Source organism: Amblyraja radiata, chromosome 29 (assembly GCF_010909765.2).
Source record: "Amblyraja radiata isolate CabotCenter1 chromosome 29, sAmbRad1.1.pri, whole genome shotgun sequence".
In the NCBI taxonomy this organism is placed as follows: Eukaryota; Metazoa; Chordata; class Chondrichthyes; order Rajiformes; family Rajidae; genus Amblyraja; species Amblyraja radiata.
The window spans coordinates 17,469,438-17,486,004 of NC_045984.1; the positions used below are offsets into that span (position 1 = coordinate 17,469,438).

At 46.2% G+C, this 16,567-nt stretch overlaps 1 protein-coding gene across 1 annotated transcript in view; it reads left to right on the forward strand.

The window, feature by feature from the left end:
- Nucleotides 1–422: 422 nt before the first annotated feature.
- The window catches only part of palm (paralemmin), a 137,227-nt gene continuing 121,082 nt past the window's right edge, over nt 423–16,567 (forward strand). Inside the window, exon 1 of the mRNA XM_033046709.1 lies at nt 423–646. Within this exon, the coding sequence (XP_032902600.1) occupies nt 630–646 (17 nt within the window). The 5' untranslated portion in view covers nt 423–629. The remainder of the gene's footprint in view (nt 647–16,567) is intronic.

Genomic DNA, 16,567 nt, shown 5'->3' on the forward strand with positions numbered 1-16,567 from the left:
ATGCTGACCCGTTCAAACTAGTCTATGTTATCCCATTTTCTCATCCACTCCCTACACACTGGGGGTTATTTACCAAGGCCAATTAACCTACAATCCACATCGCACGTCTTTGGGATGTGGGAGTAAACCGGAGCACCCGAGGGAAACCCACGCGGTCACATGTCAGGAAGAACGGGCAAACTCCACACAGACGGCACCAGAGATAAGGATCAAACCCAGGTCTCTGGTGCTGTGAGGCAAGTTGAGCCAAACCCAACGTCAGTGCCTCCGTGTTTTATTTTGAATGGTGCCTGTCCCCCGTGTGATTCCAGTCATTTTTTATTAATGTAATTGCATGGACTAACACCTCCAGGCAGCTCTCGGAGAGGCGAGCAGCGTGCTGGGGGTAATGCGGCCAGTCTCCAGTAGGGGCACAGTGACACTGCTGTAAACGGGGGCTTGGAGCTGAACAGACACAGGACACAGCCACTGAGATGTGAAGCTGTTCGCTGATATCAGCCTGTCAAAGCAGGGGGGGCTCTCTGAGTGAAACAAACACCCTCCGACTGTGCACACAGACCCGACTGCGCCTCCTCCCAACCAGGATCACAGAGAGACTCCCCTCCGTCAGCATCAGCAGCGCAGAGTGAATGGCACTGGCAATGGAGTAAGTGGTTTTAAACTGATCCTATGGAATAGGCTATTGATCCTAGCGTCCGGTGTGGGTGGGAGTGGATATATCATTAGACTGCTGTCTGTGGGAACTGTGTACACATTGGTGCTGTAAGGCTGGGAGATTCAGTGCATTGCATTCAGCTGCGATTGCATTGTGGTCACACCTATTCTTTGTTGCAGCGTGCTGGGTTGGACTGTATTTTGATTTCAAATACAGTACTGAAATGGCTGGGATTTGAGTGCAGCTTCCCACTGAATCCCAATATGGCTGCATCACCGATGATCTCCTCGCAGCTTACAGTGGATGCTTATTTCCAGTCAATATCGGGGCTGTACAAGTCAAGATTCATTATTTTATAGAAGAAAGAATGTAACCGGCGTGATCCATTGTCTCCGCCCGTCCAGTTGTAAGCCGATGCTCCCTCCTAACAGAAAGTTAGCGGCTTCATTCCTCTCTACCTATTTCTTGGGTGTACCCAGGATACAAATTAACCATTTATTGGACGATTTATTTCAGCGTGGCACCTGAGATAGTTTAACGCTTTCGGGCGGAATGATTTTGTTGTCTCCATGGCCTGAATTTCAATGTTGTGAGCAGTTTGAATAACAGCTTGGCATTTTGAGAAATGTTGTACTAGGCGGGTTTGGGAAATGGATGGGCGGTGAGGGGGGGGGGAGGAGAGGGGGGGGGGGGGGGGGGGGGGGGGGGGGGGGGGAGGAGAGGTGCTTCATTTGACTTCAGCACCCAGAACACCAGCCTGTCAACCGGGTGAGGGTGCCAGTTATTTACTAGCTACCCGTCAGCTGAAGGGCCGCGGGTAACCTGTATGCAGTCTGGGGCTTGGACAACGCGCTACATTGGCCCCAACCTACCTTGGCTGTGCCAACCACTGCCCCCCAATGCGTGAACCATTCTTTAGGCGTTAATTAATTGATTGAACGATACAGCATGGAAGCTGGCCCTTCGACCCACCAATTCCACGCTGACCATTGATCAGAACCATTTTATTTTCAAAAAGGCCATGGCTACACTTTTGATTTGTTTTTTCCCCCAAAAAGGCAGGCATAGCTGGAACCCATGCCAGTTGTGAAGAAGGGTCCCAGCCTGAAACGTCACCCATCCTCTTTCTCCAGAGATGTTGCCTGACCTGCTGTATCTAATTGATCAGCCATTCACACCAGTTACATAGAAACATAGAAATTAGGTGCAGGAGTAGGCCATTCGGCCCTTCGAGCCTGCACCGCCATTCAATATGATCATGGCTGATCATCCAACTCAGTATCCCGTACCTGCCTTCTCTCCATACCCTCTGATCCCCTTAGCCACAAGGGCCACATCTAACTCCCTCTTAAATATAGCCAATGAACTGGCCTCGACTACCCTCTGTGGCAGAGAGTTCCAGAGATTCACCACTCTCTGTGTGAAAAAAGTTCTTCTCATCTCGGTTTTAAAGGATTTCCCCCTTATCCTTAAGCTGTGACCCCTTGTCCTGGACTTCCCCAACATCGGGAGCAATCTTCCTGCATCTAGCCTGTCCAACCCCTTAAGAATTTTGTAAGTTTCTATAAGATCCCCTCTCAATCTCCTAAATTCTAGAGAGTATAAGCCAAGACTATCCAGTCTTTCTTCATAAGACAGTCCTGACATCCCAGGAATCAGTCTGGTGAACCTTCTCTGCACTCCCTCTATGGCAATAATGTCCTTCCTCAGATTTGGAGACCAAAACTGTACGCAATACTCCAGGTGTGGTCTCACCAAGACCCTGTACAACTGCAGTAGAACCTCCCTGCTCCTGTACTCAAATCCTTTTGCTATGAAAGCTAACATACCATTCGCTTTCTTCACTGCCTGCTGCACCTGCATGCCCACTTTCAATGACTGGTGTACCATGACACCCAGGTCTCGCTGCATCTCCCCTTTTCCTAGTCGGCCACCATTTAGATAATAGTCTGCTTTCCTGTTTTTGCCACCAAAATGGATAACCTCACATTTATCCACATTATACTGCATCTGCCAAACATTTGCCCACTCACCCAGCCTATCCAAGTCACCTTGCAGTCTCCTAGCATCCTCCTCACAGCTAACACTGCCCCCCAGCTTAGTGTCATCCGCAAACTTGGAGATATTGCCTTCAATTCCCTCATCCAGATCATTAATATATATTGTAAATAGCTGGGGTCCCAGCACTGAGCCTTGCGGTACCCCACTAGTCACTGCCTGCCATTGTGAAAAGGACCCGTTTACTCCTACTCTTTGCTTCCTGTTTGCCAGCCAGTTCTCTATCCACATCAATACTGAACCCCCAATGCCGTGTGCTTTAAGTTTGTAAACTAATCTCTTATGTGGGACCTTGTCGAAAGCCTTCTGGAAGTCCAGATACACCACATCCACTGGTTCTCCCCTATCCACGCTACTAGTTACATCCTCGAAAAATTCTATAAGATTCGTCAGACATGATTTACCTTTTGTAAATCCATGCTGACTTTGTCCAATGATTTCACCACTTTCCAAATGTGCTGCTATCCCATCTTTAATAACTGACTCTAGTAGTTTCCCCACTACCGATGTTAGACTAACTGGTCTGTAATTCCCCGTTTTCTCTCTCCCTCCCTTCTTAAAAAGTGGGGTTACGTTTGCTACCCGCCAATCCTCAGGAACTACTCCAGAATCTAAAGAGTTTTGAAAGATTATGAAAGTTCTGTGGTATCCCACCTTACCCAACACTTCCTACGCACAAGGCGTAATTTACAGAGGCTATTTAACCTACAAGCCCACATGTCTTTGGGATGTGGGAGGAAACCGGAGAACTCAGTGGAAACCCACGAGGTCACAGGGAGAACCTGGAAACTCCACACAGATAGCACCTGAGATCAGGATCGAACCCGGGTCTCTGGCGCTGTGAGGCAGCAGTTCTACCAGCTGTGCCACTGTGCCGTCCTGTGCTGCACTGCGTTTTCCTAGGTGTTCAAGGATCCATAAACTATTCAACTGTAGGAGCCTCACCAATTCATGCTCCCAGCTTATATGTATAGACCAAAAGACATACAGATGATGTATACCTGCATGTACACATCCACATGCACGCAAATACACTCTAACATATGAACTTAACATACAGGTCATCTCATGCACAGGTGCACACACTTTAACAAAGAAACATATATGTGCACCCATGTTACAGCACACATGAAAACTCATACATGTACATCTATGAGCAAATGTTTACATGTAGGCACACACGCACATGTATATGCATCGACATATGCAAACATGCAAGGTCAACTTTGGCCAATTTTTCCGAAATCAGAATAGTCAGACCCTTTTCCCAAGGTGGAAACGTCAAGGAGGGCATAACTTAAAATTAGTGGGGAACATTTAAAAGGAAATGTGCTTTAAAGGGCAAGTTTTTTTATAAGAGAGTGCTGCTGCATACCTGGAACGTGCTGCCAGAGATAGTGGTGGAAACAGATACAATAGTAATGTTTAAAAGGCTTTTCGATATGCAGAAGGCTATGTGGTGAATGGAGGGACTTGGATCATGTGCAGGTGGAAGAGATTAATTTAATTTGGCTTAATGTTTAGCACAGTCAATGTGGGCCGAAGGGCCTATTCCTTTGCTCTACTTTTCCATGTTCCTCTTAGTTACTCACAGATCCCAAGGCCAGGTATTGTGCCTGAACTAACTCCCAGCTCTATTGCAATTCCATGCATTGAATGGGAAATTGTGCTAACTCAGTGTGTTCAGTAACAGCTTAGCGCATCAATGATGGGCATCTGCTTATACAGGTGAATTACTGCCACCAGGCAGGATATGTTCAGAGTGTTTACTACAGACAATCATTTCTGAGAGTATTGAAGCAGTGCCATTGGAAATGTACGGCGGTTAATGATGTTAGAGCTGACACATGTTCATGCGTTGAAGTTGTGTTGCACAGGCATGCCTACAATATCAATTGGAGATTTGTTGTAAAGTTATCCCCACAGCATGCCTTGGAGTATCATTACACAGAGGGGGCTGCAGAGCACATTGGAGACATGGTTGTCAGCTGTGTCTGCAGCATGCATTGGAGTTGTGGTGTTCAGATGTGCCCGCGGCATGCACTGGAATCTTGTTTTGCTGCGAGCCATTTGGAGTAGGGACGTGCATGTGCGAAATTCTGCTGCACACCACATCCAAAATACAGTTGTGCACAAAGACTGTTCCTCCATGGTGTCACACCACAGTGGACAATGGGGGTTGTGGGGGAGGTGTAGGCGGGCAGGTTGCGGTGGGATGGGGGAAGAGTGGGAGTGGGAGTGATCAACAGAGAATGAAACATGGGTGCAGTATGAGTGCATCAAACTTATATACAGAAGATCAAGGGGGCTGGGGAGGTTTGTAATGAAGGATAAAGTGGGAGGATTGGGGTGGGGAGGTCAGAATGGACTGGTGAGAAGATTAAGGTGAATAGGAGTCTGGGTGGGCAGTGAGTGAACGACTGGGAAACGTGGAGAGGAGATCAGTGCCAGGGTGTTGATCAGTAAACTGAGGAAAAGATTGGGTGAGGTGCCAAAGAACACTTGGGCAGGGTTCCTGGGGAACACTAAAATGTAGGAAGGAAATGCAGAGCCTGGTTACACCGAAAGTTGACACAAAATGCTGGAGTAACTCTGGAGCATCTCTGGAGAATAGGAATAGATGACGATTTGGGTCGAGACCCTTCTTCAGACTGAGGGTCAGGGGAGTGGGACACTAGAGGTATGAAAAAGAACAGAACAAATCAGAGCCCGCACTGATGGCCATGGAGCCCACAACAGTCCATTGTTGGCTGTGGAGGAGGTGATGATGAAGGGATATGAACAGTGAATGGCTAGGGTGCGAGAGGGACCGAGAAAGAGGGAATGCAAGGTTTATTTGAAATTAGAGAAATCAAGACTCATACCACTGGGTTGTAAGCTGCCCAAGCGAAATATGATGTGCTGTAGCCTTATGCCCCTGTCCCACTTAGGAAACGTGAACGGAAACCTCTGGAGACTTTGTGCCCCATCCAAGGTTTCCGTGCGGTTCCCGGAGGTTGCAGGTGGTTGCCGGAGGTTGCAGGTAGTGGAAGCAGGTAGGGAGACTGACAAAAACCTCTGGGAACCTCCGGGAACCGCACAGAAACCTTGGGTGTGGCGCAAAGTCTCCAAAGGTTTCCGTTCAGGTTTCCTAAGTGGGACAGGGGCATCACTGTGACAGTGGAGGAGGCCCAGGACAGGAAGGTCAGTGTGGGAGTGGGGAGGGAAGTTAAAGTATTGGGCAACCAGGAGATTGCGTAGGCCAATGTGGCCTGAGCGTAGGTGTTCAGCAAAAAAGGTCGCCCAGTCTGCGCTTGGTCTCACCAATGTATAGGAATGGACTCGGTGTGGTCCGTGGTCCAAATGTAGGTCAAAGAGTTAAATTGTAAAGGTGAGGTGGGAATGACTGCCCTTCACAGCCTTTGACCAAGTGTGACATCGAGGCACCCTGGTAAAACTGACCCATGGGAATCAAACAGAAAATCACCCAGTGGCTTGGGTCAGAGCTCACACAAAGGAAGATGGTTGTTGTTGTTGTTGTTGTTGGGGATCAATCATCCCAGCCCCAGAACATCATTGCAGGAGCTTTGGCCCATCCATCCAGTCACTTGTTCTCAATCATATGGTAAACCATTAACAATTCACAAAAATTGCCACTGTCCAGTTACATTCACAATTCTTCCTACAGCAGGATAACATTCAGACATGGGTTGAAAAGTGGTAAATATGGTTTAAACTAGAAAACTGCGGGTTGAAAAGCATCCTTAAAAAGAGAGTGTCTAACTGCCTCTCCTTGACACTCAGTGACTTTACCAATGCTGAGATTCCCACCATCAACAGTCTGGGAGACACCATTAAACAGAAATTCAGAACAGCCATATAAATCCAGTGGCGACAAACGCATATCAGAGGCTGAAACATAGAGACATAGAAACATAGAAAATAGGTGCAGGAGTAGGTCATTTGGCCCTTCGAGCCTGCACCGCCATTCAATATGATCATGGCTAATCATCCAACTCAGTATCCTGTACCTGCCTTCTCTCCATACCCCCTGATCCCCTTAGCCACAAGGGCCACATCTAACTCTCTCTTAAATATAGCCAATGAACTGGCCTCAACTACCTTCTGTGGCAGAGAATTCCAGAGATTCACCACTCTCTGTGTGAAAAATGTTTTTCTCATCTCGGTCCTAAAAGATTTCCCCCTTATCCTTAAACTGTGACCCCTTGTTCTGGACTTCCCCAACATCGGGAACAATCTTCCTGCATCTAGCCTGTCCAACCCCTTAAGAATCTTGTACGTTTCTATAAGATCCCCCCTCAATCTTCTAAATTCTAGCGAGTACAAGCCGAAATAGGCACAAAGTGCTGGAGTAACTCAGCGAGTCAGGCAGCATCTCCGGAGAAAAGAAACGTGACGTACGGAACCCTTCTTCGGACTCTTCCTTTCTCCAGAGATGCTGCCTGACTGCTGAGTTACTCCAGCATTTTGTGCCTATCTTCAATGTAAACCAGCATCTGCAGTTCATTCCAATGCAAATCAGAGGCCGGTAACCTTGAGGGGAGTGGCTCGCCTCCTGGCTGCATAAGGTCTGTCAACCATCTACAAGGTACATTGGCATGCTCTATGTTGCCTGGAAAAGTTCACCCTTAACTACCCATCAGAAGCCCAACATTAACCTGGGTAATGCAACCACATGATTGGCACGCCATCACCACCCTCAACATTTTCTCGCAGTGCCACCTGCATTCTGCGCCTGCTGTACATGAAGAACTTGTACTTCTGGCTAGAATAAGCTGCAACCCAGTATAAGCAGATGTGAACCAGCTGTGGTTTTCTACTGAAACTCACCATCGAGTGATGACAGGAAGCCCTTGTGATTCCAAGTGCAATGATGAAGAGGATCTGACTCTGAAAAGGGCATGGGCCTAGAAATTCCATTGAGCAGTCCAATGGTTTTATGTTCTACATATTGTGTAGTTTTATCTAACACATTGCTGGAATGCTCTGTGTGATGTCCATGAGCATGGTCAACTCCGTTGCTGTCCTCTGTGCATATGATGCATGACTAATGGTATATGCATACTTTGGTTTGTGCATGTCTGATGCATGTACATTGTGGGGCTGGGTTACATGAGCGAAAGATCAGGACCTCCTCCTGTGATAAATAGAGGGCTCACCTCCATCCGGGGATTAGCCCAATGATGAGTTTATAAAGGTCCATCAAACATGCTTGATTGTAGCACAGTTAACACTGTAATCTCCAAAGATTTTGGAGAACATGTCCAGCGATCCCTGAAGGACAGCTTGTTAAGAAGGTAGACACAAAGCGTTGGAGTAACTCAGCGGGTCAGGAAGCATCTCTGGAGAAAAAGGATGGGTGATGTTTTGGGTCGGGACCCTTCTTAAGAAGGTAAATGGGGTACATTTTTTGTCATGTATTTACTGGATGTTGGCATTGCCAGCAGAACTAGCTTTTATTGTCCAAATGGAATCTTCCATTTGTGTCAGAGACTCGGGTTCGATCCTGACCTCGGGTGCTGTCTGTGAAGAGTTTGTACATTCTCTATGTGCCCAGGTGGGTTTCCTTTGGGTGCTCTGGTTTCCTCCTACATCCCATAGATGTACGGGATTGTACGTTAATGGGACTCTGTAAATTCACCCGGGTGTGTAGGGAGTGGATGCAATTGTGGGATTACATAAAACCAGTGTGAACAGGTGATCGATGGTCAGGATGGACCCGGTGGCCCTTAGGGTCTGTTTCCATGCTCTATTTCTAAACTAAACTAAAACTAAGATGGTGACGACTCACCATCTTGTGCTGCTACAGTTCTTCTGGTGAAGATGCAGCAACAAGGCTGGTACGGAGGAGCGACATTCAGTGACAATGAGGGACTAGTGACAACATCATGGGGATGTTGCAGATGATGGTTGCTGCCCTCTGGTTTTTTGCTGTTAAAAGTTGTGACTTCCTCAGACACTTTGAAGTGACTTTGGAAGTAGCCGTGATGCATTTTACAGATGAATGTAACATAAACAATAGATATAAGGGATGGGCTGTGCCATCTTGCTCCAGCATTGGCAGCATGGCAGCAAATACACTACACTGGGACATGCACACACACAGACCAGCACAAGACAAATATACACTGGGAAAAATACACATCGAGCACCACTGGGATATATACACAGGGAACTCCACCGGACAATCACATACAGACCTCCAGCAACACAGTAGGATAGATTGGTTCTAAGGTGCAGTTGAGTAAGAGGGTTGGTCACTTCCCTGTAGCTCATGTGCCCCTGACGTTCCAGCAGATGGTCTCAGCAGAAGTTGCTGGGCATCACAGCACAGCACACTATATGGCCTGGCACACCAGGTGGAACGAGAGAGACCTGGAGAGACCAAGCAACACAAAGCTGTGGCGTGAAGAGATGCAATATCATTAGCCGTTGGCTGGATTTCACCGTGATTTATGGCCGTATGTTTTACTCCTGCTGATAGTTTGGCTGGCAGACGGGGATTAATGGACTAACTCGGCAGTATTTTTTTTAAATTCACCGTTAGATCATAGCAAAAATCTGCCTCCCCATCAGGCTCCAGCTTTAAGCTCGTAATTTAGATGCTCACTGCTAAACCACAGGGGACTTCCTGGTTTTGGAGTGCGTGAAGAATTTCCAATCATCTTTCTGGCAATGTTGCATTCAAAATGCAATCAAAATGTTGAAAGAAGGAAAGAACTTGTATGTCACAAATTCACACTGTTAGGATATCCTAATGCCCCTGTCCCACTTAGGAAACCTGAACGGAAACCTCTGGTGACCTTGCCCGCGACCCAAGGTTTCCATGAGGTTGCCGGAGGTTTTGGTCACTCGCGTGGAAAGCCTCGAGCTGGATCGACCGAAGTGTGAGCTGCATCTACCGACCAACGGTCCTATCGGATCTTTGCTACTGACCGCACACACACACACGCACACACACACACACACACACACACACACACACACACACACACACACACACACACACACACACGCACACGCACACACACACACACACACACACACACACACACACACACACACACACACACACACACATCGCGAAGGTGGGGGCCATGGAGAGCGGAGGAGCGTTGTCTGCGCGATGAAGAGGAAGGTAAAGGGCTGCCACGGAGCATGGTAAGTCCTTTAGAGAGGGGGGGAGAGAAAGGGGGAGAGAATGGGAGAGAGAAGGGAGAAGGGGAGAGAAGTGGCGAGAAGGGGAGGAGAAGGGGAGAAGAAGGGAAGGAGAAGGGGCGAGAAGGGGGAGGGAGACGAAGTGGAGACAGTTTTAAGAAGTTTAGCGGGCATTTTACCTTCCGGTGGGTCTTCTAGGTCGTGAAACTCCAAGGAGCTAATCAAAATGGCCGGTCAGCGAAGGAGATGGCCTTCGACTGCCTGTAAGTAAATAGCGACCCCACTCCACTGGCTTCGACCAAACGACAACTTATTTTTAGTCGAGGCCGGTTTTGATTATGTTGAAATAATCGAAGCAAGCTAGAAGAAGCCTCAACCACACGGAAACCACTTTCGACCATTAGGGAGAGTGACCAAAGCCTCCGGCGACCTCATGGAAACCTTGGGTCGTGGCAAAGTCACCAGAGGTTTCCGTTCAGGTTTCCTAAGTGGGACAGGGGCAAATATGTAATTCTCAGCCAGCTAAATATTTTAAAAGTATGGTTTACTATTGTAGAGCAGGAATGTATTGGAAGTTTTCACAAGCAGAGTGGGAACCATGCACTCTCTATTACCTGTTTGCTTGGAACATTTCTGGAGCATGTTGACAAATACCCATCAACATGGTATTTTGTACTCAGGCGGAGTCCTTCAGTGACGGGTCCACTTGCAGATCCAGTGGCCCGGCGTCCTTTGTAGTTTGATGCTCAGGTTTCCTGTTGCACGAAACTCCACGTTTTAACCAGGGTGGAGGAATATTCACAAAGCCCTCGTCACACTCTGAAATGAATGCGGAAACCATCATTGTGAAACTTGTGATCGGGGTCACACTTGTAAGGAGATGTTCTGGGGCTGAAGCGTCAAAGGTTACGGGGTGAATGTTGTTGAGGGAAAAATAGATCAGCCATGAGCAGACTCGATGGGCCGAATGGTCTAATTCTGCCCCTTTATCTTATGGTCTTATTTGGCTGCAGATTATTTTTTGGGGAAAACAACAAAAAATCACCATAAACCCAAGGATCTATACTGTACAAAAACAGGCCCTTTGCCCACGATGTTGGTACTTTCGGCTGATCCCATTTGCCCCATAGCCCTCTAAAGCCTTCCTGTCCCTGTATTTGTCCATATGTCTTTCTACCACCAGCCAGCTGTAGGAAAGATGCCATTAATCTAGAAAGATTGCGAGAAAGGCTTACAAAGATGTTGCTAGAACTCGAGGGACTCAGTAATAGGAAGAGCTTGGGCAAGTTAGGACTTTATTCCTTTGAACATAAGAGACTGAAGGGTGATCTTATAGAACTGTATAAAATCATGAGGGGAATAGATAGCGTGAATAGACACAGTCTTTTTCCCAGGGTTGAGGAATTAAGAGCAAGAGGGCATAGGTTTAATGTGAGAGGCCAATTACTTAATAGGAAATTAAGAGGAAACCTTTTCACACATAGTGTAGAACATATGGAACAAGGAAGTGGTTGAGGCAGATACTTTATTTAAAATACATTTGGACAAGTACATGAATAGGACAGCTCTAGAGGGATATGGGTCAAATGTGTGAAAATGTGACTTGCTTCAATGGGCATCCTTGTCGACAACAGCGCCTGCTTCCGTGATGTATCACTCTGTTATAGTTGCTGCAAACGAGGCTTTTGGGAAAAGGTTCTCAATTGACGTCTACATTGTCCACTCATCAAAAGAGACCAAACTCAGCTGATCTGTCAAGAGAAAGAAAACACTCAAAAATGCCAAATTTAAACCAAAACAGACTGCTTTTTATATCATTAAGATTTGAGGATCTAGTGTTGAGGACAAGGGATCCATTGCAGTTGCCACATTGTTTAAATGCCCGTGGAAAATACATGCCTTTGAGAGTGATGATGGGGAGGTGGGGGTTGAGGCCATGTTTCTTGGGCTCTCAGAGGTTTTAATAGATAATGTGAAAGACTCAAAGGATTTGGGTATATTGTTGTTCTGGGTGTGACTCCTATCCAATGGTGTGTGGTATTTAACATATTTGATTTGTCAGTCTGCACATAAGGAAGGAAGGATAATTGAATTGTGTAGTGTAGTGCATGAACCTAGGGTCGTAGATCCACCTGAATAAACATTTTTTACAGCTAGTGTATAAAGGCCATGTTTACACTTGGAAAATAGTTGCTGGCCATAATGACTCTGACCTGTGGGAGCAACGTGAGTTCTTGCATTGCATTGGAATCCAAGCTAGCCGGTGCACATGATAAGAGTGGCAGGGACATTCCAGCACAGCTCAATATGTTAGAGTCTGTCCAAGTACTACACCAAGTATAGATCAATGGTCAATGGGTTCAGTTCAGAGTTCAGAGTCCATGTCCAGAGTAATGAACGGAAAGACTGGGATAGGAGCGGACAAATCTGAAATAATGGGGACTTGTTCAAAATAAATGAGGTTCAGCATCTTTTACAATTAATAGTTATATTTTGTAATAATCTGGTCGCAGGTGGAAATTTATCTTCCCTGGATTCTTATTCCAGTGATAATATGCGTCTTAGCGCCTTTGCACTTTAATGGTTAATGTAAACAAGCACCAGAGACAGTGTATGATTTAAACACATCTTTAATCAGCACTGAAACTTAACAGCGTTAAGGATGATAGGTTGTCAGTACATCCTAGCTGCTCAGACGGGCTGTGCCGGAAACAAGTGTTAGTATAAGTGTTATAGTGGGGTGGAGTTAGTGATGCTGGCTTATGTGTGATTGGTCCACATGCATCATCAATCTACATCCTTCCCCCTAAAGATTAAGTGTGGAAAGGGCACCCATACCATGGAGTTAAACATACTCGTCATATCTGTCTGGTGGTCTACGAACACGGCCCGAGCGCGTGCGGAACCAACCCTCCCCTCCCTCTCCTGAAAGATGGGACAGGGAGCCTGGAGGCGAGAATGGCGCGGGAGAGGCTTGTGGTGACCGAAAGGGGAAACATGCGGTAGGTGAAGCCCCGTGGTTAGTGGAGACCGAGGGACATGGAGGGATGCGGGGACGCATATTGTCACATATAACGTCGGATTTTTTGGAGGTGATTGTAATTAAAGTAGCAGATGGTGGAATGTAAAAGAATTCAGTTTATAATTTTTCTATATTTACTGAACAATGTGGGTTCCACAGGCTGAACCAATATTGAATTGCTCATCCTTTTACCCTTGACAAGGTGCTGGTGATCGACTTCTTCAACTGCTGCCGTCCTCGTGCATACATTTATAACACTTTTAAGGAGGGAATTCCAAGATTTTTACCCAGCAACTGTGAAGGAACAGCGATATATTTCCAACTCAGGGGTGTGTGGCTTGGAGGGCAATTTCCAGGTGGTGGTGCGTCCATAATAATGCTGCCTTTGTCCTTTTAGCTAGTAGTAGTCATGGGTTTGGACTTCTATGCTTTCCTTGTGTGATAGGGTCTCATACAAGAAACCCATGGGCCAGCCAATCATCTGGCATATCCTTGGGTGGCTGCCTCACAGCGAATGCAGCGCCGGAGACCCGGGTTCGATCCCGACTACGGGTGCTGTCTGTACGGAGTTTGTATGTTCTCCCCGTGACTAATTAGGCAGTGAATGTCAGAGAATTGGGCATATAGGTTTGTACGCAAGTTGGAAAGAATGACAAGTGGTATCCCACTGGAATATGTGCCAGGCCTTAACTAATCACTATGAGGATACAACTTTGGATAGTGTGAGTCTTTCCATTTTGTACCAAAATCAGACTAATTTCATGGCATAGAGTCATGTGTTAGTAAGATGGTGGAAAGCTGGAAACAAGTGGAGCTGAAGGAGATTTAGGTCTCCACGTCAACAATTAAAAGGTAATAGCCTGATACAAGAAATAATTCGAGTCAGTGTATTGTCATCCTCAGGAAGGATGACATTAGCTGCCTTCTTTTAATGCCAAATCTCCTCAGACTTCTGAGGAAGTACAGACATTGATGAGCTTTAGAAAAAGATATTTGCTCATTTAGAGACCGCATACAAAGGAAGAAAGGAACATGAGTGGCTGTTCAACTCTTTAAGCTAGTTTGGTCATTCAATGACATGACAGATGACTAACATGCTTGACCTTGACCGAGGGGGGCCTACTACTAATGTCATCCCCTATATCTGGAGGGTCAGAATAAGGGAGGGAGGAAGCTTTTGCCATGACCTCAGGAAGGATGTAGTGGCTTGGATCGAATAAGTGTGGATTTGCCAGAGCATTTCCATAGCTCCAAGTTAGATTAGGAGGAGAGGTCCCATGAAGTAGACTTGGATTCACTGGAATGTAGAATGGAGACTATTAAGACAAGGAGAAAACCTTAAGATCAGAACCGAGGCACTGAAAAGGAAAGTTGGAAAATGTTGATGTCTCCATCAAACAGTTGTGGCTCTCAGCTTACTGAATAATTAAAAATCAAGATATGTAAGTTCTTACCAGGAAAATAAAAGGTCAAGCATGTTAGTCATCTGTAATGTTATTGTATGACCAAACTAGCTTAAAGAGTTGAACAGCCACTCATGTTCCTTTCTTCCTTTGTATGCAGTCTTCTCTAAATGAGCTTTACAAAAATATATTTTTGTAAAGCTCAACAATGTCTGTACTTCCTCAGAAGTCTGAGGAGATTTGGCATTAAAAGAAGGCAGCTAATGTCATCAAATACCTACATCACCTGGCCACGCTCTCTTCTCGCTGCCACTATTGGGAAGCTTCTTTCCATCAACCTCCAGGTGCTTGAACCACCCTGAACAACCCTCTAGTCTACAGCATCTCTACCTCAGCAGAGATCTACTAAGGAATTTAGATAGACACATAAAGCTGGAGTATCTCAGCGGGACAGGCAGCATCTCTGGAGAGAAGGAATGGGTGACACTTCGGGCCGAGACCCTTATCTTGGCCTGAAACATCACCCATTCCTTCTCTCCAAAGATGCTGCCTGTCCCACTGAGTTACTCCAACTTTTTGTGTCTAACTTCAGTTTCAACCAGCATCTGCAGTTCCTTCCTCCACTGTGGACTTTGCACTATTATAATGGTTCTCTGCACTTTGTTTGTAGTACTATCATGGTCGGGTTTGTTTAGAATAACTGATAGTTTATTGTGTATTTATTGTTGTTGTTGCAACTAATATCCTTTACAACTGCAGCAAGTCTAAATTTAATTTGGGTTTGTATCCAGTACATATAGCAAATGAACACAGATCAATCTTCGCTCTTTAATATTTCTCACTACCTATGTTGGTCAATCTACCTCTTGTGGCTGGGCAAGTCCTGGACCAGGATGGATCCGTGTTTTAAGCCTTGACTGTCGTCAAGAGAGCAAGGATTGACCAGGGATCCTGTGACTAATTGAAATCCAACGAGTTCCACAGAAGAGTGAAGTGTGGCCCCTGTACAAATGTAACAAAAACGATCTATTTTAAAACTCACCCCATCACCTTGGTGCACACTAGTTTCTCCCATATCCCCCACTCCCCCTCCACTCCCCTCCTTTTTCACCTATATTTTCCCTTTGTCTTTCCATTTCACTCCTCATTCACTCTACTTATCGAACACCTTTTTTGCCTTGTTCCCATTTTGTCACCCCTTGTCCCCTTTTGTCACCCATTACATCTTTAGCCTTTGGCCACACATCTGCCAATGAATCACCTTCCCCTCGCTTCTATTCACCCAGGTTTTGCCTCGCTTGCCCCCCCCTGCCCCCCCCCCCCCCCATATCTCCCCACCTCTTTTCCAGCATTCTCTCCCCTAGAACAATCAGTATGAAGAAGAGTCCTAACGTTGTATTCTATACAAGACTCCCTCATCTGTAGTTCCTTGTGCTTCCTTTAGCCGATTTTCCCACTTGAGACAGTTCAACCATCATGCCTTTTTCATCGTCCTTATTCACATTAAGGGCATTGTTTTGGACTCAAAGTATCCACCATTAAACTCCATGTGGAATTTAACCACGTGTTGATCACTCCTCCCCAGAAGATCCATAACAATGAGATCTTCTCTTAATCCCTGCTCGTTACGTATAACTAAATCTAAGATAGCCTGTTCCTGAGCAGGTTTCATAATATTTTGCTCTGAGAAACACGACGGCGCAGCCGCAGGGTTACTCTCTTACAGCGCCAGAGATCCGGGTTCAATCCTGACTATGGGCGCTGACTGTACAGAGTTTGCATGTTCTCCCTGTGACTGTATGGGTTTTCCCCGGGTGCTCCGGTTTCCTCCCTCACTCCAAAGGCACACAGGTCTACAGGTTAATTGGCTTTGGTAAAGATTGTAAATTGTCCCTGGTGTGTAGGATAGTGTTACTCTGTGGCGATCGCTGGTCAGCGCAGACTCGGTGGGCCAAAGGGCATGTTTCCGTGCTGTATCTCTAAACTAAGATTGTAAGATTATAAACAATCCTTAATGGATTGCTCTTCCACAGTTCTCTTGTGAGTTTGATTAGTCCAATCAATATACAGATTAAAGTCAGCAGTTCTGGGGTTGAGGAATGGGGGGGATGGGGATGGGGGAAACAAGAGGACATTATGAAGGTGGCTTCAAGATGCAGTGTTGGCCGATGGTAAAAGTTGATATCATGCTTAATAGGATAAAGTATCTTTGCTGTGGGGAGCATTGAACATGAACTGCACCTACCAAATTCATTGGGTTGTAGCTCCATG